The 22,283-nt window shown below is 42.9% G+C and overlaps 1 protein-coding gene across 7 annotated transcripts in view; it reads left to right on the top strand.

Annotated features, from left to right (window-relative positions):
• The first annotated feature begins 476 nt into the window (after window positions 1-476).
• The window catches only part of ATXN2 (ataxin 2), a 113,851-nt gene continuing 92,044 nt past the window's right edge, over window positions 477-22,283 (top strand). For 5 of the 7 annotated variants that reach the window (XM_032310336.1, XM_032310334.1, XM_032310335.1 and 2 more), the window contains exon 1: window positions 671-1,012. In XM_032310336.1, the coding sequence (XP_032166227.1) occupies window positions 798-1,012 (215 nt within the window). In that variant the 5' untranslated portion in view covers window positions 671-797. Of the gene's footprint in view, window positions 1,013-22,283 lie in introns of all 7 variants that reach the window. The other 2 variants (XM_032310332.1, XM_032310333.1) reach the window with 1 other exon arrangement.

The following is a 22,283-nucleotide window of genomic DNA, read 5'->3' on the forward strand; positions in this document are numbered from 1 at the left end:
GGGCGGGGAAGAAACGCTTCCCTCCCGTCCTCTAGACTAGGCCGGCCCTGAGGGCGAAGACAGACACGCCCTCCCGAAGGGCAGACCCGCCTCGAGGAGGGCGGATCCGGGCAGGGCCGCCGGCCGGGCCTTCACCCGACCCCCGCGAACGCAGCCCAGCGCGGCGCCCGCTCCTCACGTGTCCCTCCCGGCCCCGGGGTCGTCTCACGTTCTGCTTCCGTCCGACCCTTCCGACTTCCGGTAAAGAGTCCCCGTTCCGCACCACCGCGCCCACCCAGCATCGCCACGCGGCGCCTCTGTGTGCCCGACCCCCGATGCGCTCGGCGGCCGCAGCTCCTCGGGGCCCCGCAGCGGCCATCGAGCCACGCCGCTTCGCCGCGGCCAGGTGGCCCGGGCGGCGCTCGCTCCCGCGGCCGGCGCGGCGGGGCGGGCGGGGCGGCGGCGGCGGCGCGGCTCCGGGCCCGTATCCCTCCGCCGCCCCTCCCCCGCCCGGCCCCGGCCCCCCTCCCTCCGGGCAGCGCTCGCCTCCCTCCGCCTCAGACTGTTTTGGTAGCAACGGCAACGGCGGCGGCGCGTCCCTGCCCGGCTCCCGGCGGCTCCTCGGTTTCGGCGGGCCTCCCCGCCCCTTCGTCGTCCTCCTTCTCCCCATAGCCGGCCCGGGCGCCCCCCCGGCCGCGCCATCCCGCGCCTCCCCGCTCGGCGCCCGTGCGTCCCCACCGCGCTCCGGCGTCTCCTCGGCGCGCCCGGCTCCCGGCTGTCCCCGCCCGGCGTGCGGGCCGGTGTATGGGCCCCTCACCATGTCGCTGAAGCCCCAGCAACAACAGCAGCAGCAGCAGCAACAGCAGCAGCCGCCGCCCGCGGCCGCCAATGCCCGTAAGCCCGGCGGCAGCGGCGGCCTTCTCACGTCGCCCGCCGCCGCGCCGTCGCCGTCCTCAGTCTCGTCGTCCTCGGCGGTGGCTTCCTCCTCCTCGGCGGCGGCGAGCGCAGGCGGCGGGCGGCCCGGCCTGGGCAGGTGGGTGTCGCGCCCCAGCCCCCTCCGTTCCGGGCCTGGACGAGCTCAGGCCTCCTGTCCCCTCCCCCGCGGCCCACACCGTCGTCCCCGCCCTGTGACCGGCCAGGCTTGGTGGGGTGGGCTGGGGGCCCGCAGTGGGGGTGGGGTTCCCTCTCCCTCTTGGAGCCCCGGCGTTTGGATGGGGGGGCACTGCGGGGTCCCTCCGGGAATGTCAGGTTGTGTCCAGCCTCCTGCAACATCCCCACCCCCTCCCCCAAACGGTCAAGATGGAAGGACTGGACAGCCTCCCCCTCTCCATTTAAGTGTTCGGGAGGGATTTACAGGTCTCACTAATTGTCAGCCCCTGTCCCTCTTTTAGCCCCAACGTGGAGGGGATGCTTGGGCAGTGCCCCCCCGCCCTCCCCCCGCGTTTAAATATTAACGTGGAATGGTCTTTAGGTTTTGGTTCAGTCTCCCGAAACTTGCCAACTCCCCCTTTGGGGAATAACAAGGGAGGGGGAAAGTTAGGGCAGCGTCCCCCCCTGTCCGTTAAAGGGGCAGCCACGGGGCTCATCTGGAATCGTTAGGGTCTGTTTGGTGTGCGTAACCACCCCACTCCCCTGCCTTGGGAAAGCTCGAAGAACCGGATTGAGGTGGGTGGGTAGTGGTCCCCGCTCCCCTCCCCATTTAAATCTGAGGTAGCGGCGGGGGCTCCAGAACTCCAGGAATCGTGGGGCTCTGTGCAGTCTCCTGCAGCGTTCCGCCCTCCCCCACCTGAGGAAGGGGTGGGGAGTGCCCGGCCCCCTCCCGGCCTCCCTCCTTCCCCCGCAAGGCCTCTCCGCCGCGGGTGGTGGCCGATCCGCAATGCTGTTCCGAGGCCGAGAAGGCGCCTTTGAATAGTGGTGGGCGAGGGCCGGACCCAGGCGTGCGTCAGAAGTCCAGGCCAGATCGGGGACAGAGGGGGATGGTGGTGGCAAGGAGCGGGCACGCTGCGCATTTTCCCCAACCCCCGCCCCAATTCATAGAATTTCGAGGGGAGAGGGATTGCAGCAGGAGACCTGGTGGGCTTCCTGAAAGCAGAAATGCGGGTGTTTACTTGCGTCGTCTCCTCCTCTTTCCCCATAAACCTAGGCTTGTGGTAGGGACTGGGGGCTGTGTGCTGTCTCTCTAACCGGGTCTGACTTTGGAGGGTGTGTTTGTGCGGGAAGGCCTGTTGGGGAGGGTGTGTGTGTGCGTGGGGGGGGGGGGTGGTTGACAGTTCGTATTTCACGAACTAAGAAAATGCTTAGTGTTCAAACGGGGCAGCAAATGTCAATAGACTCCATTCCATTGTGGCCAGTGTCCTTAACTTGGGAAGTGCCGCCAGAGCTCACCAAGGGCACGCAAGTCTATTTCCCCTGTGCCCCGAGCCCATCCGTGTTCGGCACTGCCTTGCCTCCCTTAGACCTAGGCGGGCTTGGTAGTCAGTGACGAGGGTCCTCCGGAAATAGACATCCTGGGCTTGAGAAGGTAGGATAGGGGATTTTTTTTTTTTTCCACGCACTGAGTTTTCTTTTTGAAAACAGGTTTTCAGCGATCCATTTTCAAAGAATTTTCATTTATGGCCCGAGAAGTTACCCTTCAGGATGAATCCGGGCTGATTTTTAAGGAATCCTGCTTTCAAGGGGGGGAAGGACGAACATTGTGTTTTTGTTTTTGTTTTTTTTACTTCTGCCCTACCTCCCCTTCACAGTTGTCCTTTCTCTGAACCACCCTCAAACGTTAACCTTACCCTAACTAGTTCAGATAAAGTGCTTATTTTCCCAGCTCTTTCCACTTAGGATTCTGTAACTTCAGTTTCCCTTTTTCAGTGGCATCCACAGTGAAAAATGGACAAATTTTGTACCTAATTTTTTACAGAAGAGGATCCACGGTATTTTTCTTCTTAGGTATTATAGAGATTTGGCAGATACATTTTACTTGTTCATGTAATTAGAAATTAAAACTTAGGCTTTTAGGTTGCGACCGCTCTCCTTAGGCTTAAAAATTATAATCTGTTGCAGAGTGGCTTGAATGATCAAAAATATTTGGAATGTTTAGTACCAAAGAGCCTTTTCTGTTCTTTGAGGCTTTACATTTAAGATTAATTTAAATTCTTCTTTGCTTTAAGTTCTTTCATTTGAGACATGAATTCTTGCCCTTGTTCTTTTTGATAGATACGTGAAGTTCTCTTTATTGGATTCATGTAATGTGTACTTTTATTACATAGATCTCATGTAGAGTTCCTTTGGATTTTGAACCACTGCTGCTGGGTTGTTTATAAACTGGTTACAGTTTTTAAGGTCTCCTTACATATGTTTGTGTTTGTCAGCAGTTAAAATATGTCCCTGAGGCCAGGGGTAAAGAAAGAAAATGCAGCATTAGGTTTGACGTGTTTAGAGATAGTAGAATATTCTTGAAAGTCAAGAAATTCACATGTCTTCTTTAAATAACATTTCATTATGTTTGACTTTTTAAAAAATAGTGTTTTTTTATGGCTTTCAAAAATTTATTCTGCCTTAAATTATCATATATGTTTTAGAAGGTTACCGTTTTCTCTTAGAACGACATACCCATAATATTAGTCTGTTAATCAAAATCTTGTTTTCGGTTTTTACCTTTTCATTTTTATGTAGTTTTAATGATTGTGCAAGTTATTTTGTGTTTTTTTTATGGGTTTTTTTTTCTGTTTAGCATTGTAATATAAATTTTCTTTAGGTTTTTGGTTAACCACTCAACTGTTGGGATTTGGGTGTCTACATCTTTGTTATTATAGTTAGTGGTACACTAAACATCTTTATACTAATAGCTTTTGACTTTAGTCTAATTATTGCCTTAGAGAAAGTTCCCAGGAGTGGTTTTACTGGGTCAAAGGGCTTCAAGGTTTTTATGGCTCTTGCTAGCTGTGCCATATTACTCTTGAGAAGACTTGTGTTAGTTTCCATTGCCAGGAAGGTGGCTCTTCTATAGAATGGTTTCTTTGTCAGACACTGTGGGGGATTTTCAAGGGAAAAGTTGCATTTACTGTCAAGTGAATACATTATTAAGTACTTTTGTTAGCTACCTGATTATTTATACTTGAGTTTGAATTTGGTTTCTCTGAGGACTTAATGAAATAATACAAGGGAAGATGCTTTGAAAACAGTAACTGTTAACACTAATGAGGATACATGGTTTAACTATTGTGCTCATACTTCTCTAAGTAGAGGAGTGAAAGTCCTGAGAAACTTGTTCTGAAGCTTTTGTTGTTGTTAATCTCCCTCATTCATCTAAAAGTATTTTTTATTAGCTGTTAGCCTGTGACCAAGTCACTTTTGTTGACTTTTATATAATTTCATGGCACTGTTGGGAATTATTGCTGGGTAACCTATATCTCTTCCTCTCCTACATTCCCTTTCTTGTTTAAAAAAATAATGGGTTTACCCATTCTGTTACCCATTCCTAAACCTAAATAATACAACATTAGAATGTCTTTGGATACAGGATTAAATGTGAGTAAAAACTTACTTTAGTCATTTTCAGCTTAGTACTTTCGTAACTGCTTCTTTCTTTCAAGGCATTGCAACTTCGAAATTATGCTGCAATTTAGTGTAAGTTTTCATTTAAGAATCAGCGAGACATTCGTCTCTTTAAATACAGTCTAGAAGAGCCTAAAATATCGACACCGTTGAACATAGAAATTTATTGAAAATCCATGTTCAGGCAGTTACAAGTGTTTGGGGTATACCAGTGAATAAAACAAAAAGATAACTGCTCTCCATTCTAACTGTTTCCATTCTAACATGATGAGTCAGACATTAATTGAGACATTAAATTAGCAAACTATGTATAATATTAGGTAAGAGCTATGGGATTGGGGAGAGCAGATTAAGGATATAATACGAGAGTGTGAGGGAAGGGAGTGGGTTTCACTTTTAAGTGGATTGGGGAGGCTTTTTTGAGGAGGTAACATTAGAGCAGAGTTTTGAGGTAGTTAGCCATTTGCTTTAACTCTAGACTGGTCAGTCATATGGTCCTATTTGTAGCTTAGAAGGTTTAAACTGTATCATTCCTTTGTTAACTTATTATTTTAAGTGGGTATTGATAAAACCACATTTGCAGTTGGACCAGAAAAGTTAATTGACAATGGAAGTCATCAGAGGTAAGCTGCAGATGGCTATTAAAAGCTGTACATTTTTGTTTTTCTAATGGACTTATGTATTTTAACCTAATTGACTTAATTTTCATCCTAAGTACCTAGAGAAAATAGACTTTTTTTGATTGGGCAAAAACCTGTATCAGGGAGCGCCTGGGTGGCTCAGTGGGTTAAAGCCTCTGCCTTCGGCTCAGGTTATGATCTCAGGGTCCTGGGATCAAGCCCCATGTCGGGCTCTCTGCTCCGCAGGGAACCTGCTTCCTCCCCTCTCTCTCTCTGCCTGCCTCTCTGCCTACTTGTGATTTCTCTCTCTGTGTCAAATAAATAAAATCTTAAAAAAAAAAAAAACCTATATCAGATCTTTGTCAGAAAAAGTAAGCCTATGGTTGCTTAAAGATTTTGCATTTTGAAAAGTCAAAACATTAATGGTGTCAGTTATGGTGTTCCTTTTTTGGTTAAATGTTAAGTTTGTATTTTCCGTGTCTAATTAGACTGTTATAATTTTGCAGATTTTACACGAGGGATGTTAACTCATATCATAGCTATTTAATAGCCATATGTTTCGACTTAAAGGAGGATCTAATTTTTTTATTGTTGTTTTGTGTAGCTACAGCTGTGTTATAATTTATTTTCACTGTGGCAAAGTGTGTTCTTACACCTTGAAAGGAATTTTAAGTCTCTGTAAGATTTTTTTCCTGGAGTTGTAGTTTTCCATTTTGGATAGATAGTGATAGCGTTTTGATATGTAAAGAGTTGAGGCTGAACAAAACCCTGTTTTTGTAGCTATTTGAAATCATTGTAGTAACTTAAGCTGCAGTATAGTTGATTAACAGGCCTGCCTGCTACTGTATCTTTTTAGTGAAAGTACTTGTTTTTGTTTTTGTTTTTTTGTTTTTGAAGCACATCTGGGTCATTTATGACTGTTACCATACCGTGATTTTAAGAGGTCTGTACAGTGGTCTTTTTCATGTTTTAGCAAGAATGTTACTAAAATAAAAGTAGGGTGCTCTTTCCTCTTGAGTCTTTTTTGCCTGCTTAGATGTTAGACTTCAAAAATAGGGATGTTTTTATCAGAAGATTGACTTATCAGTGACTGTGAAGCTGGTATCAAGCCTTTGAAAGGTTGTAGCATCCAAATCTAGAATCTGTAATGTAGGCACCTTTGAATGTGTGACCTTTACTAGCATTACTTAGGATAGGTTGAGCTGCATTTTAATGTGTTTTTTGATATCCTTAAAGTATATTTTTCTACTCAAAAAGAATTTCTTCTGCTTTTGAAGATAAATGTTCTATGTAGAATAGTAGTAGTCTCCATTGAGGTGCTTGCCAAACAAAGCAGATTTGCAGTTTTGTAGGAGTGGTGTCATAAACCGCTTTCCTGTTATTTAAAACACCAATTAATTCAAGAGATTTTTATGTCATATATATATGTGTATATATATATGTGTATATATATAAGATTTCAGGCTTTGTGACTTGAAGATATGTATAGAATATGGTTGTGGATCTTCAGCAGATCTTAACCTGCCTGTAGTATAATGGAGAGAAGAAATGTACTTGAACCGGTGTCCAGAACAGATTTCTTCTCTCTCTTTTTTTTTTTTTTTGATCTTCTTATTTTTTTTGAGTATAGTTGACACATATAATGTTACATTAGTTTGAGGTGTAGAACTTGGTGATTGGATAAATCTGTGCATTATGCCATGTTTACCACAAGTACAGTTAACATCTGTCCCATTACATCACTATTAAAATATCATTGACTGTATTCCTTACACTCTTTTTACTCCAGTGACTGACTTTATCTCCTCCTCCCCTTCACCCATTTTGCTCCCCCACCCTCTGCATATAGTTCTTATTCTGCTCTTTGTTTATTCTTTTTTTTTAAAGATTTCATGTAAGGGGTGGAATCATATGGTATTTGTCTTTCTGGGCCTGACTTATTTTCACTTAGCATAATACCTTCTAAGTCCATCCATGTTGACTCAACAGAACAGATTTATTCTTGAAACTAATAGAGAGTGCCTGGGTGGTTCAGTCAGTTAAGTGTCCGCCTTCATCCCGGGATGGAGCCCAAGCCCCCAATGTCAGGCTCCCTGCTCAGCGGGCAGTCTGCTTCTCCCTCTGCCCCTCCCCGCTGCTTGTGCACCTGTGCTCTCTCTTGTGCATGTGCAAAAATAAATCTTTTTTAAAATAAAAAAATTTAATAAATAGTCTTTGTACAGGTACTGCCTTATCTATATATGAAAGTTCTGTCTCATAATTTGAAAAACAGTAAGATTTAAATACTCATTGTAGAAAAGAGTACAGAGAATCAGAAAAACAAAGCCGAAACTCCTTTAAAATCACCCACAATCTTTCCTTTGACATACTATTGTTGGAAGTTTGGAGCTCATCTTTTCAGACTCTTTGTGAACATATATAGAATAAACAATGGAATCATATGGTACATAACTGTTGCAGCTTCAAGAGTATATATTGTCTGTCTTTTAAAATATTTTCCTCCTAAAACTAGAATTTTAGAGCAGGAAGAAATAACAGAAAATCTTAGAAGGGAAGAACCCCTAAGCTTTGAGAAGTTGGGGGACTTGACCAAAACAACTTATTTGTAGAATTTTATTATATTCTTCTCTTTAAATAAATGCAGACATAGACCTAAATTAAGTTATGGTGTGTATTTTAATTTTATTTATTTATTTGTTTATTTATTTGAGAGAGAGAATGAGAGAGAGACCAGTCAAAGGGAAAAACAGACTCCCTGCCGAGCAGGGGATCTCTGTCTGTCAAATAAATAAAATCTTTAAAAAATTTTATTTATTTATTTATTTGACAGAGATCACAAGTAGGCAGAAAGGCAGGCAGAGAGAGGGGGGAAGCAGGCTCCCCGCTGAGCAGAGAGCCCGACGGGGGGCTCAGCTAGATCCCAGGACCCTGAGATCATGACCTGAGCCGAAGGCAGGGGCTTTAAACCACTGAGCCACCCAGGCGCCCCTATCCTGTGTATTTTAAAGAATACGACAATCACAGACAGTCGACCTTCAGGGTATTTTTTTGTAACCTTGAAGTTTGGCTCAGTGAAATAGGAGATCTAGTTTTTTATCTTTTTGGAAGACACATGCAATTTTGTACATATGTGGCATGAATTCTACTTAAATGTTAAGTCCTTGGTTTCATTATTATTATTATTATTATTATTATTATTTAAAGATTTTGTTTATTTATTTGACAGGAAGAGAAAGCACAAGCAGGCGGAGAGGCAGGTAGACAGAGAGGGGGAAGCAGGCTTCCTGCTGAGCAGAGAGCCCGATGTGGGGCTCAATCCCAGGACCCTGAGATCATGACCTGAGTGGAAGGCAGAGGCTTTAACCCACTGAGCCACCCAGGCGCCCCCCTTGGTTTTACTATTTTTAATAGTTCAGTATTGTTATGAATCTGTGGTTGCTTATGAAAATTTGCCACAAGTGGGCACCCGGGTGGCTCAGCTGGTTAAGTGACTACCTTCGGTTTAGGTCACGTCATGATCCTGTGGTCCTGGGATCCAGTCCCACATCAGCCTGTCCTTGCTCTGCAGGGAGCCTGCTTCTCTCTCTGCCTGCTACTCCCCCTTGTGCTTACTCTGTCAAATGGATGAATGGAATCTTTAAAAAGAGAAAAAAGAAGTGAAAATTTGCCACAACTATTGGCCTTAGATTTTATTTGCTGAAAATTGTTTGCAGTTGTCATGTGAAAATTGGAAATTCCTTTTAATTTAAAAATACTCTGGTGTAGATTGCGTATATTATGAGCCTTGAAGTATCTATAAAATAGCAATTTCATGCCATGATTAATACGTAACTGCATTTTGGAAACTGGATAAAATGGCATTCTATAATGGCTTTGTAAATCTATCACTTTGTGGCATGAAACTTGTCTGTCATGTAATTATAAATGAATGTAGCCGATTTTTAGTAAGCATATAAGAACTGTAGAGTGTCGTACTTGACAGTTTTGTCAGTAGTCAAATATTTTTGATTGCCACTTTATGTTCTTACTGGTTTTATGAATTATTAAATAATATTATCAATAGTAATCTTGTAAATAGGCAAAATTAATCCTGATTATAGTTTTAGTTTAAAAAGAAGGGAAAGGTTAGTTTTGAATCAAATTGCGCATTTTTCCTTTGGGGCTCAAAATCATTTTTTCCCCAAAAATCCTTTTTGTGGACAGTGTGTAGTTCCCTATTTTCATTCCTGAAACGCTTGAAATTAGGTTAAGACCTATGGTTTTTTTTTTTTTTTTTTTTTTTAAAGATTTTATTTATTTATTTGACAGAAATCACAAGTACACTGAGAGGCAGGCAGAGAGAGAGAGAAGGAAGCAGGCTCCCTGTTGAGCAGAGAGCCCAATGCGGGACTCGATCCCAGGACCCTGAGATCATGACCTGAGCCGAAGGCAGCGGCTTAACCCACTGAGCCACCCAGGCGCCCGACCTATGGTTTTTACATTGAAGATTGTGTAGATTACAGAAAGGGGAGCTCTTCAGGGCCTCTTTCAGAGTTTTATTTGCTTTTACTTTACACATGATTGTACATAGCTTACATTTTTGATTTACAGATTGCCAGCAATAGAGAAATAAAACTTATTTACTTACGTTTTAAAGAGTTTATTTGTTTGAGAGATGGGGGAGGGACAAACAGATTCTGTGAGTGGGGAACCTGACACAGGGCTTATTCTCACGACCTTGAGATCGTGACCTGAGCTGAAATCAAGTCAGACACTTAACTGAGCCACCCAGGTGCCCCAGAAAGGGGTACATTTAGAGGCAAACATAATTGACAGCAATAAGAAATACTAATTGTGTGACAAAAAGTGAAGAGATTGGAAAACTATAAAAAACAGACAAAAGAACTCAAAGAATACCATTTGACTCTAAGTTATAGCTGTATGCCTTCTATAGGCATTCAGCCTGAGGCATTACTATTTTATAGCACAATATAGTTAGTTGATGGGCTTATAATAGTGACTCAACACAAAGGTAAATTGTTTTTCATATTTTTCAAGGAAGTATTTTTTGAGCTGTACATCAGGACCCCCTAATAAATTGTAAAAATCACTTTAGTGAGTCGTGACAAGCATTTTTAGAAAGATGAAAAAGAATAGAAGATACTAGAATGCATTGTATTCTTAGAGGTAAGAATGATTTTAAAGAACTGTGACTTAATGTATATGTACTGTGTTGTGATATAAACTGTAATATTTTAGAGCACTGAGATGTAGTAAAAGGACTGAGGAAGGGTTTTATAGTTAAGTCTCTGCTAAGGTTGCCAGATTTAGCAAGTAAAAATATAGGATGCCCAGCTGAACTTGAATTTCTGATCAACAGTGACTGATAACTAAAGTATAAATGTGTCCCAAATTGCATGGAACAAAACTATTCATTTATATGAAATTCAGATTTAATGGGGCATCCTTTATTTTATCTGGTAACCCCAGTCTAGGCTAGAATCAAGGTTCACCCCTTGGTAACTAAAATTTAAGAGCAGTGAGGGCAGAAACAGTTTCTCGGTTGAAACAGTCATTGGCCCTTAGAAGTGGTGAGCTATTTGAATAATTGTGGTAGGTCACTCATTCTTAGTCTCAGTTTTTTTATTAAAAACTTTTTATTTAGGGCGCCTGGGTGGCTCAGTGGGTTAAGCCTCTGCCTTCGGCTCAGGTCATGATCTCAGGGTCCTGGGATCGAGTCCCGCATCGGGCTCTCTGCTCAGCAGGGAGCCTGCTTCCTCCTCTCTCTCTGCCTGCCTCTCTGCCTACTTGTGTTCTCTGTCAAATAAATAAATAAAATCTTAAAAAAAAAAATAAAAACTTTTTATTTGTGACACCTGTTAAAAGGAGAGGAGGCACCTGTGCCTCATTCGGTTGGGTGTTCAGCTCTTGGTTTGAGCTCAGATTATGATCTCAGGGTTTTGGGATCAAGTCCCAGGTCCTCCTGCTACCCCTATAGGCACTGGGGGCTCCGTGCTCAGCCTGCTTGAGATTGTCTCTCTCTGCTGAGCAGGGAGCCGGATGCAGGGCTCAATCCCAGGGTTCAGGGATCATGACCCGAGCTGAAGGCAGCCACTTAACCGGCTGGACCACCTAGGTGCCCCAATTAAATCTTTCCAAAAAAGGAGGAAAAAAAAATACCTTCCTTAAAAATTGAGATACTGTTTTTTTGTTTTTGCTTTTTTTAAAGATTTTATTTATTTATTTGACAGAGATTGTTTTTGCTTTTTTAAAAGATTTTATTTATTGATTTGACAGAGATCACAAGTAGGCAGAGAGGCAGGCAGAGAGAGAGGGGAGGAAGCAGGCTCCCTGCGGAGCAGAGAGCCCGATGCGGGGCTTGATCCCAGGACCCTGGGATCATGACCTGAGCCAAAGGCAGAGGCTTTAACCCACTGAACCACCCAGGTGCCCCGATACTGGGTTTTTATTACATTTCATTCTTGGTACATGGAAAGCACTCAGTATTTTAGGATCATACAGATTTGGAGCTGGAAACTGGCTCAGGTGGATTAGTTTCAGGTGTATGATATAGTGATACGAATATACAGTTTTTAAAAAATATTTTATTTATTAGAGCGAGAGAGCGAGCACATGCTCATGGAGTGGGGAAGCAGCGGAAGAGGGAGAAGCAGGCTTCCCACTGCCGATCAGGGAGCCTGATGCAGGGCTCCATCCCAGGATCCCAGAATCAGGACCTGAGCTGAAGACAGACAGTTAATCAACTGGGCACCCAGGTGCCCCTAATATAACCTATTTCTTAAGACTTATTTTTAAAATTTGGTGTTTATTCAGTAATCTAAGAAAAGATTCACCTATCCCCCCCAAAAAACAAGTAAACAAAAAAAACAAAACCCACAAAACATTTCTGAAGTTTTCCGAGTTAGCAAAGGCTCTACTCTACTCTTGCTCTTGTTTTGTCATGTTTCAAGTGAAAGTGTGTCTCCTTTAAAAAAAAAATTTATTTGAGAGGGAGCCCTTGAGAGGGGGAAGGAGTAGAGGGAGAGGGAGAGAGAGAACCCCAAGCAGGTTCTGTGCAGAGCCTTACCTGACTTGGGCTTGATCCCAGGACCCCAAAAGCATGAACTGAGCTGAAACCAAGAGTTGGATGCTTAAGTGACTGAGCCAGCCATGTGCACTCTGTAGTTCTCAGTAGATGCATTTCCTCTATCGTTTCTGCCAGGGATTCTTTTCCTTCCTTCTGTGACTATCCATTTCTCATACTCATTTTATCTACATGGCAAGTCGGTTTTACCTAATACACCAATTCTGGTTGGAATGTTATGTAGAGGATTTGTCTTTTTTTTTTTTTTGAATGCTTTATTTATTAGAGAGTGATTAAGAGAATGAGTGGGAGGAGGGGTAGAAGGAGAAAGCAGACTCCTGCTTGAGCAGGAAGGACTTGATCCCAGGACCCTGGGATTTTGACTTGAGCTTCTGCCTTTAGCTCATGTCAGCCACCCCGGGGCCCTGTGCAGAGGATTCTGAGATTTCTTTTGGCCTTAGGGAAGAAAAGTGGATAGAAGTGAGGGGAGTCTTTATATCATGGGCACCAGACATTATCTGTTGCCTGGAGCCTAGCAGGCTTCCCAGTTGGTCTCTTCATGTCCAGATACTTCTTCCATACTCCATAGCCATAAGAATCTTCCCCAAACATCTTTCACTTACCCACTTACTACTGAGAAACTTTCAGCGGCTCTCATTACTAGCTGAATCGAATCCAGATTCTTTGGCCTGCCAAGTCCCTCTGCAGACTGCACACTGTATTTATTCTCCAGCATAAATCAAATCATGCCAGTGTAGTCCTCTCATCCTGTTCAGCATAGGTCTTTAATGGCTTAGCCCAGATCTTCTCTTGTTGTGTCTTACCATATGTACCTGTGCTGCTAAAGCTTTTGGCAGGTATCATTCCTGTGGTATTGAATGCATAGTGCCTTATATTTAAGTGCAGTAGCTTCTCCCCTTACAAACTCTCTTTCGAATGAAATCAGATGGTAGCATAGCTACTGCCCAGAACAAAAGTGGGTTAAGTCTACCAACGGATGGGTGGTATTTTTTTTGGGAGGGGGAGGTTATTTATGACTGTGGTCATTTCATAGTCAGCCATCCCTGATGTTTATACTTAACATTCTTAAAGCTGTCATGTTCAACAAGTGCAGCAGCAGTATTGACAGTGCCCGTCAGAATAAAACATTTAATTATGGTAGAAATGAGATATTGGGGCACCTGGGCTGGCTCAGTCATCAGAGCATGTGACTCTTGATGTCAGTGTGGTTCAAGCCCTGCATTGGGTGTAGAAATTACTTAAATAAGTAAACTTACGGTAATGAGAGATTTTTAAAAAATTAGTAGGAAATGATGGCTGGGGACAGGATGAATTATTCTGAAGGACAGAGAACGAAAAGTACCATGGTTTAGTCAGTAATGATCAGCCAAAAATAAAGATAATTAATGGATGAAATGGGAAAACTTGGAAGTTTGCGGCTAACCATGCTGATTTGGGAGAAGGCTAAAGTAAAGTGCTGCTGAAACTTGTGTCAGGACTTGGAGATAGTGCTCCAGGTTCACGGTCATGGTCTCAGGTGGTTCCCATGACACTAAGAAGGTTTCTTAAAAAAGGTTGGGGCGCCTGAGTGGCTCAGTGGGTTAAGCCGCTGCCCTCGGCTCTGGTCGTGATCTCAGGGGGCTGGGGTCAAGCCCCACATAGGGCTCTCTGCTCAGCAGGGAGCCTGCTTACAGCCCCCCCCCCCCCCCCCCCCCCCCCCCCCCCCCCCCCCCGCCTACGCCTACTTGTGATCTCTTTCTCTCTCTGTGTCAAATCAATCAATCAATCTTTGGAAAAAGAAAATACTGTCTTCTGGGAAAAGACGCCCAATAGAAGTTCATATACTGGGTCTTTAAGCTTCAAAACCTCCTCCTGTCCAACCAAACATGTGGATGATACACAAGAGATTTTAAAAAATGTGTTGCTCAGATACTATGGTTTAGCTCAGGTCGGTAGACAGTTATTCCTTATTGTGGTAGGTTGCATTTTAATTAGCTATATTAAAACATGATCTACGTAAAGTTCACCCTTTTTAGTGTATAGCTCTTGAGTTTTCACAAACAGAGCCGTGGAGCCACCACCACAATTAGAATGTCACTTGAAAGTTTCCTTGTGCCTCTTACCCATCAGTCCCCATTGTCTAATCCTGGCAATTATGGTCCTTTTCCTGTTGTCATAGTTTTGTCTTTTCTGGAATGTCATTTAAATGGAATCGTACAGTATACAGCCTTTGTGATTAGCTTCTCTCATGTAGAATAATGGGTTGAAATTCATTTGTGTCACTGCATGTAATAGTAGTTTCTTCCCCACAGTTTGTTCATCGAGTATTGGACAGTCGTTAGCAGTTTTGGCTATTATGAATGAAGTGCTATAAGTATTTGTGTATAGGTTTTGTGTGGTCATTACAATTTCATTTCTCTTGTGTAAGTACATAGAAATGGAATTGCTGAGTTGTATGACAAGTGTTTAGTTTTAAAAGTAATTGCCAAACTGTTAAAGTCCTGTCCTATTTTGTATTCCCCTCAGCAGTGTATGAGATTTTTTAATTGCTCTAATTCCTTGGGAACACTTGGGATGTTAATCTTTAATTTCAGCCAGTCTAGTGGTATTTCATTGTGGTTTGAATTTACATTTCTTTATTGCCTAATGTTATTGAACTTCCTTTCACATGCTTGTTTGCCATTTATATGTCATCTTTGGTGAAAAGGAACTATTTGGGCTCTAACTTGTTTGGAAGTGAAAGAGCTTCTGAATTTGTATTGCCTTCTAGGTTTAGAGCATCTTTATTTATTTATTTTTTTAAAGATTTTATTTATTTATTTGACAGAGAGATCACAAGTAGGCAGAGAGGCAGGCAGAGAGAGAGGGGGAAGCAGGCTCCCTGCTGAGCAGAGAGCTCCATGCGGGGCTCGATTCCATGACCTGAGCTGAAGGCAGAGGCTTAACCCACTGAGCCACCCAGGCGCCCCTAGGTTTAGAGCATCTTGAGGACAGGGACAAGTGCGTTGTACAACTTAGCATACTCAATAAGTGGTAAATTCCTTATTGAGTGTATGAGCCTGGGTTTCATTGTTAAGCAGATGAATTTACTCTGTCAAGGAATAGCTGTCATCTCAAAAAGGAACATGCTATTTATTTTATAGGCATACCTTAGTTAAAACTATTCTTTAAAATTTTTCGTTTTCTAGACCCTGGGGATACTGTAGTAATCAATCCAGATGAGGTCTCTTCCTTCCTGGAGCTTACCTTCTAACTGGGGGGAGATAAGGCAGAAAGTTCTAACTGCCTCCTCATGATATGTTTGAGTTGCTAATGCTTGCCTCTTGGAAGGAAGTCTCTTAGATAAGGGGAAGAAAACATGCTGCTTTCATCAGAATATAGGCCCTCTTATGAGTAGTCTAGTATTTTTTTAATAGCTAATATTTTTTAATTTAAATTTTATTTTTTTAAAGGTTTCATTTATTTATTTGAGTGAGTGCAAGGGCATGAATTGGGTGAGGGGCAGAGGGAGAGAAACAGACTCGCTGAGTGCACCCAGCCACTCAGGCGCCCCTAATATATATATATTCTTTTAATTAAGTAAGCTCTGTATCCACTGTGGGGCTTGAACTCAAAACCCTGAGATCAAGAGTCCAGGCTCTGTGGACTGAGCCAGCCAGGGGCCCTGAGTAGTCTAGTATGTTGCTAGTGTTTTACTCTTAATGCTTTAGGGGCAGCCACTGGCTAATCACAGAAATCAGTAGGTTTGAGAATCCTTGTGGTCTAAGCTTGTGAAAGCTGAGTAAGGTTATAATTGAAAGGGAGGGGGAAAAATTACTGAGTGGAACCCATCTTGAGCTTTTTCTGCTTGGGCATATACACTTAATGTAAATATATACGTGTATACATACATATATTTTTTTTCTTAATTGGTTATCACACAATGCTATTACATAACCTGTTGCACTGTCCCATTTTACCTGTGAGGAAGGTGAGGCCCACTTAGCTTCTTGCTAAGTGCCTGTTTAAATTTACTCTGCTAGAAAGTGGCAAAACTGGAATGACTTAATATTGTTGTCTTAGGATCTCTGAAAAGGTCTGCAAGTGAGGTGAGAAGAAAACTGGTGATGGATTTTTTTTTTGTTTAATATTTTTTTTATTTACTTGACAGAGACAGACACAGAGGGGGAGCACAAACAGTGGGAATGGGAGAGGGAGAAGCAGGCTTCCTGCTGAGCAGGGAGCCTGATGATCCCAGTACCCTGACTTGAGCGGAAGGCAGACGCTTAAAGACTGAGCCACCCAGGCACCCTGGATTTTTTTTTTCTTTTTTTTTTAAGATTTTATTTACTTAACAGAGAGTGAGCACAAGCAGGGGGAGTAGCAGGGAAAGAGAGAAGCAGGCTCTCTGCTGATCAGGGATCCCCACGTGGAGCTCCATACCAGGACCCTGGGATCATGACCTGAGGTGAAGTCAGATGCCTAACAGCCACCCAGAAGGCCCTGGTTATGGATTTAAGGGAAATTACAATTAGCTTCTTATTTTAATTGAATTTGCTTCACCTGGTGAAGAAATGAACTTCAGAGGCTCCTTAGGATGAACAATGGAGGGGAAAGTGATGAATTTGCATTTGTGATGGATACAGAATTTAGTTGTTTATAGTCTGCAAATGTTATAGGAATTATTTTTAACATATTTTTAACCCAGTCTGAAAGGTTAGAGAATAAGAACCCCTGTTGACAAAAACTTTTTTCCTATATAAAACGTGTTAGGAAAAAGCTAGCATTTCTGAGTTGAGTGGTAGTAGTACTAGTAGCAGCCATTTTTCTGAAAAAAGTTTAGGTATCTGTGATGTGAAAACAGTTTATGGAGAACTTTCTGTTTATATAATGATAGTTATCATTTATTGTGGACCTGTTAGGTTTCAGGAACCGTGCCAGGTGCATTACTTTTTTTTTTTTTTTAAGATTGTATTTATTTATTTGAAAGAGAGAATGAGAGAGAGAGAGAGAGACAGCATCAGAAGAGGGAGGGTCAGAGGGAGAAGCAGACTCCCTGCCAAGCGGGGAGCCTGATGCGGGGCTTGATCCCAGAACTCCAGGATCATGACCTGAGTCAAAGGCAGTCACTTAACCAACTGAGCCACCCAGGTGCCTGTCTATATCCTTTACTCCTTAGAACAGATCAGCCTGTCAGGTTGATAGTGCCATATCCATTTTACAGATGAGGAAGTGGTAGTTCAGGGAAATTAAGGAACTTGCCCAAGGTCGAAGAGCTAGGAAGAGATGAAGCTGAGAGTCCAAGCCTGTGAGACTTAAGCACTTTTGCATTTATTTATTTATTTATTTATTTAAATAGGAAAACCAAATTTAATTTTGTAGGTACAGAAGTCCCACAAAAATATGAGACTCAGAGGCAGTCAGGCAGTGGAGGCTCACACGCCATTCTGAGCTGAGGAAAGAGATGGGGTTGGGGCTTCAAAGGGAAGGAGGGCAATTTGCAGGAAGATGAAAAGAGCAGATGTTTCCTAGGCAGATGTTGGCCCCGCCATGTGGGTCAGTCTTTCAGATTAAAAAAAAAAAAAAACCTCTGGTAATAACTCTTTTTCTGGACCAGGCTCCCCATCTAAAATTTCTTTTAGGCAGTTTCTTTTAGCCATCATCAGTCAGTTTTTCTTGAGTCTACTGAGACTTGATTGAGACTTGATTGCCTTCAAGTTAAAATAATTTACATGCCAAAGTGGCATATTCTGTTCCCTTCAGTCTCATCTTTGAAACTTTCCAGTTTGTAAGTTGAGTTGGTAAATCGCCCTATCTCACTGGACAAGTCTCTTAGTCCAGAGAATAGGCCAGTTCAGTTAAACACTTGTGACTCAATTTAGGAGGCAGAAATGCAGGTTTGTTTCCAAAGTTAGGTCTGTGGTGCAAGCAATTAGATATTTAATAAGAAGCATTTCTATGGAAACAAAAGGAAAACAACAGTTAATGCCTGGAGAAGATTATACTCCTAGTTTCTGAGTTCTGAAGGCAGCCAGTCGAGAAGACTTTTAGATATCTGACTCCAAACCTCTTCAGAAGGAGTGAGAAAGGACAGTAGCAACCTGACAGATTTTTCTAGTTGGCAGTTCGAATGTCTCTGGTGACCCTTCTGTGGCGCAGAGGCATTAAGATTGTCCGTACATGAGCTATTGTGATTTCTTTGAAGTTTATATCAAGTTGTCCAGCTCTAGCTTGTTTGCCTGGCTTCTGCGGTGTTCTCAGCTGCAGCTGCCCTGGAGGAAGCTGTGTCCAGCCAGCGAAGGTCCCTTTGCGGGTCACCAAACTGTCACGGGGTGCGGGGTGGGGGAGGGAGAAATTTTCCTTCTTTCTTTCTAGGTTCTTTGGTTTCTCTAATATGCTGTGGTCATTTGCTCAGGGTCAGGCATCCTTGGTGAACTCTTGGCTCCATGCACGTGGGGATGGGTGGTTTTGTCCGCCATTGTACCTCCTGCCACCAGCACTGTTCTGCGTCAGTGTTCTCACTCCTTCCCCAAACCCACAATTGGAGGTAGCAAGTTGCAAACTACCGTCGTAATTTGTGGAGCTGTCTTTTCTTTTTCTTCCTTCCTTTCTTTTTTTTTTTTTTTAAGATTAATTTATTTATTTGACAGAGATCACAAGTAGGCAGAGAGGCAGGCAGAGAGAGGGGGGAAAGCAGGCTCCCTGCTGAGCAGAGAGGCCAATGGGGGGGGGGGCTCGATTCCAGGACCCTGAGATCATGACCTGAGGTAGAGGCTTAACCCACTGAGCCACCCCCTGTTTTTTCTTTTTCTCTATCGCATCCCAAAACTTTGTAAAGAGCTACTTGGTCAGCTCCTGCGCTGAGGAAACAATTTGTGGAGAGAAGGCCTCGGGCTTTCCTGGTGGCCACTCACTCCCACCGCACCCAGCCCCACCATCGGGGCATGCGAGGGAAATTGGAGGTGCCCGGCCCTTCCCGCAGAGGCCGCGAGCGCGCTTTCGCTTTTAATAACTGCTCCGCTGCTTCTAGTGTAGCTCTCTGACAGAACTGATAAAAATCCATGGAAACAATTCAGTCATTATTGTTAGCCATAAAATGGCTTCAGTTATCCATGCCTTAGTCCTGGCAGTTACGTTTATTTATAAAGGAATCTGGATCTAAAAGTTCATGACTTTTATTTTAAAATCTGTAAACAGTATTATAAATGGTGGTTAGTTTTCTACACCTGCCTATTTTGTCAGATTGTCAGTTGTAACCCATAATTAATTTGAACTAAGTATTATATATATCATGGGTTGAGAAGGCGTTTGTGGTTTGAACTAAGAACCCAAACACCACTTATGATGTTTCTATAGGAAAATTAGTGTAGAACCCACTTCTCCACTCGCCTTGTCTTAGTCAAGTTAGAGGCTGCATAGCCCTGGGGCTAGGACACACTAAAGAAGACTTAGCACACATTAGTCTTCCAGAGAGAAAGGATTAATAGTTGAGGAAATGATTGCTGACTTCAGGGAAATTACTGCTGCAGTTATGTGTATGGGTCAGACCATCATTTTAGGTGATCATACATTTTATTCTTTATTACTGCAACACATTAATTTTGTCCACCAGATTAACTTAGCCTACCTTTTGCTGTTAGACTTAAACTCTTCTTTTGTTCAGAAATCACCCTGTTCCCAAGCCCAAGGTACTCTTCACCTTTCCATGATCTAACCTAGGGATTGGCAGGCTTTTTTAGTGATGAGCCAGATGACTTGGGCTTTGCATGCCACATACAGTCTTTTTTGTGTATATATTAAACCCTGGGACGTATACAAACAGAGAATTTGCTGACCCTTTATAAAACCCCATTTTATGTTTTTGGTCCTATTTTTCATCAGCTCTTCAAACATGACCCATTTAAATTACTATGGTCTCCTTTCTCATCACCTCTGCAGGTACCAGGCTCAGCCTTCATTCCCTTCTTGCTCTTCCCTCATTGTTCTGTGTTTCCATGTCCTTATATTTATCCTCATCCTCATCCTTAGATCCCTTAGATCTAGCCTAAGTCTTGATTGAAACAAATTCTCATTTTTCTTTTTATTAACTCCTGTAGAACTTAGCTTGTCCCATATGTTAGTGTTTGAGAACATTTCCATATTTCTCTATAGTAGTTTGCTATGAAATACAAGAATAAAGATTGACATTTTCCCTCAAACTATTTTATGGAGAATGCCTAAAATTACTTTTCTTTTCACAGATCAGTGTTCCTTCTATTTGGCATCCTATTCCCTTCCCACAAATCTGAATTTTAAAATTGGAAGCTTGCGTTTCAGATCATCATGACTCATCTTCTTTATTTTACACAGGAGCAGGCACTTTAAATGACTTGTCCGAAGTCATACAACAATTCGTTTAGCACCCTAGCTCCTTTCTTGGTGATGTAAGGTCGGCTGTTTCATTTGTGCTTGGGTTTCTTCGTCTGTGAAATGGGGATGATGAGTATGAAATGAATTATGCACGTAAAGTGTTTAAATCAATGCCCGGTATGTAGTAAGTGCTCAGTAACTTTTAGCTGTTAATTAGCATTTTTGGAAATTGGTAGAAACTACGTGAGCAAGTTAAGGCTGGGAAGTGCTTATTGGTAGGTTTCGGGTAGTATTGGATGAGTGTATGCAGTTTAGCATTTTGTTGAGCTTGTATGTATACTGTTCATTAATTCAGTAAAAGCTTTTTTTTCTTTTAAAGATTTATTTGACACAGGGAGAGAGAGAGGCAGCGACAGGGAACACAAGCAGGGGGGTAGAGGGAGGAGCAGAGAGCCCAATGCGATGCGGAGCTCCATCCCAGGACCCTGGGATCATACTTGAGCCAAAGGCAGATGTTTAAGGACTGAGCCACCCGGGCACCCCTTTTTGGTAAAAGTTTGAAGATGTGTCTGGGAGAATGATTCTTGAATCACTATACTGTATGCCTGAAACTAACTCTGTATGTTAACTAACCGGAATCACATTAAAACCTTAAAAGATGAATGAAACATCTCTGCTTCCAGGTTTCTCAGTGTAGTAGGGAAGGCAGGCATTCAGATAGTGTAAGCTGGTAGCACTGAGGAGGGAGTGAGTGACTGCTGTGGGTGGGCGGTTAGGAAAAAAAACCTTGAAGAAAGCAGGAGGGTTGAGATGGATCTTGAGGAATGATGAGCACTTTTCAGTGAGGCCGTGGAAGAGAAGAGAAAGTTCCTGGCAAGGAAGTTTCTGCTAAAGCAGAAGATGCTATCAACATGGCATGTGTAGAAAGATGTGGTTCACAGTGTGGCAGAAGAAATGTAAGGGAGGCACTTACTGAAAGCGGGGGGCCAGATTTGGAAGTGCCTATAGTTAGAGAAGGAATGAAGTGAGTTTGGAAATAAATACCAATGAGAATTTTTTTTTTTAAATTTTTAAAGATTTTATTTATTTATTTGACAGAGAGAAATCACAAGTAGATGGAGAGGCAGGCAGAGAGAGAGAGAGAGGGAAGCAGGCTCCCTGCTGAGCAGAGAGCCCGATGTGGGGCTCGATCCCAGGACCCCGAGATCATGACCTGAGCCGAAGGCAGCGGCTTAACCCACTGAGCCACCCAGGCGCCCCCAATGAGAATTTTTTTAATAGAAAATTTCAACATATGTAAAAGTAGAAGAGTTTAATGAGCCCTGTTTAGCTACCACTCAGCTTTAGCAGTGATGGCTCTCTTTTTTTCACCTGTACTCCCCTCTTCCTCATTATCACTTGTATTTTTTTTTTAATTTAATTTTATTTTTTTTAATTTATTTTCAGCATAACAGTATTCATTATTTTTGCACCACACCCAGTGCTCCATGCAATCCATGCCCTCTCTAATACCCACCACCTGGTTCCCCCACCCCCCCCCCCCACCACTTCAAACCGAAGGGGCACTATTTTTTTTACTTGTTGTCTTTTGAAGGGGATTAAAGTTGTTTTGAGTCCCCAGGAAAGATTAATGACCAATGGGTAAAACCATTGGGAGAGACTTGAGTTTACCATATGGAAGCACTTCTGGTCAGAGGGGATGATGACTGCTTTGGAAGGTGGATAGGGCCTTGTGTGGAGGAAGT

Source organism: Mustela erminea, chromosome 13 (assembly GCF_009829155.1).
Source record: "Mustela erminea isolate mMusErm1 chromosome 13, mMusErm1.Pri, whole genome shotgun sequence".
NCBI lineage: Eukaryota > Metazoa > Chordata > Mammalia > Carnivora > Mustelidae > Mustela > Mustela erminea.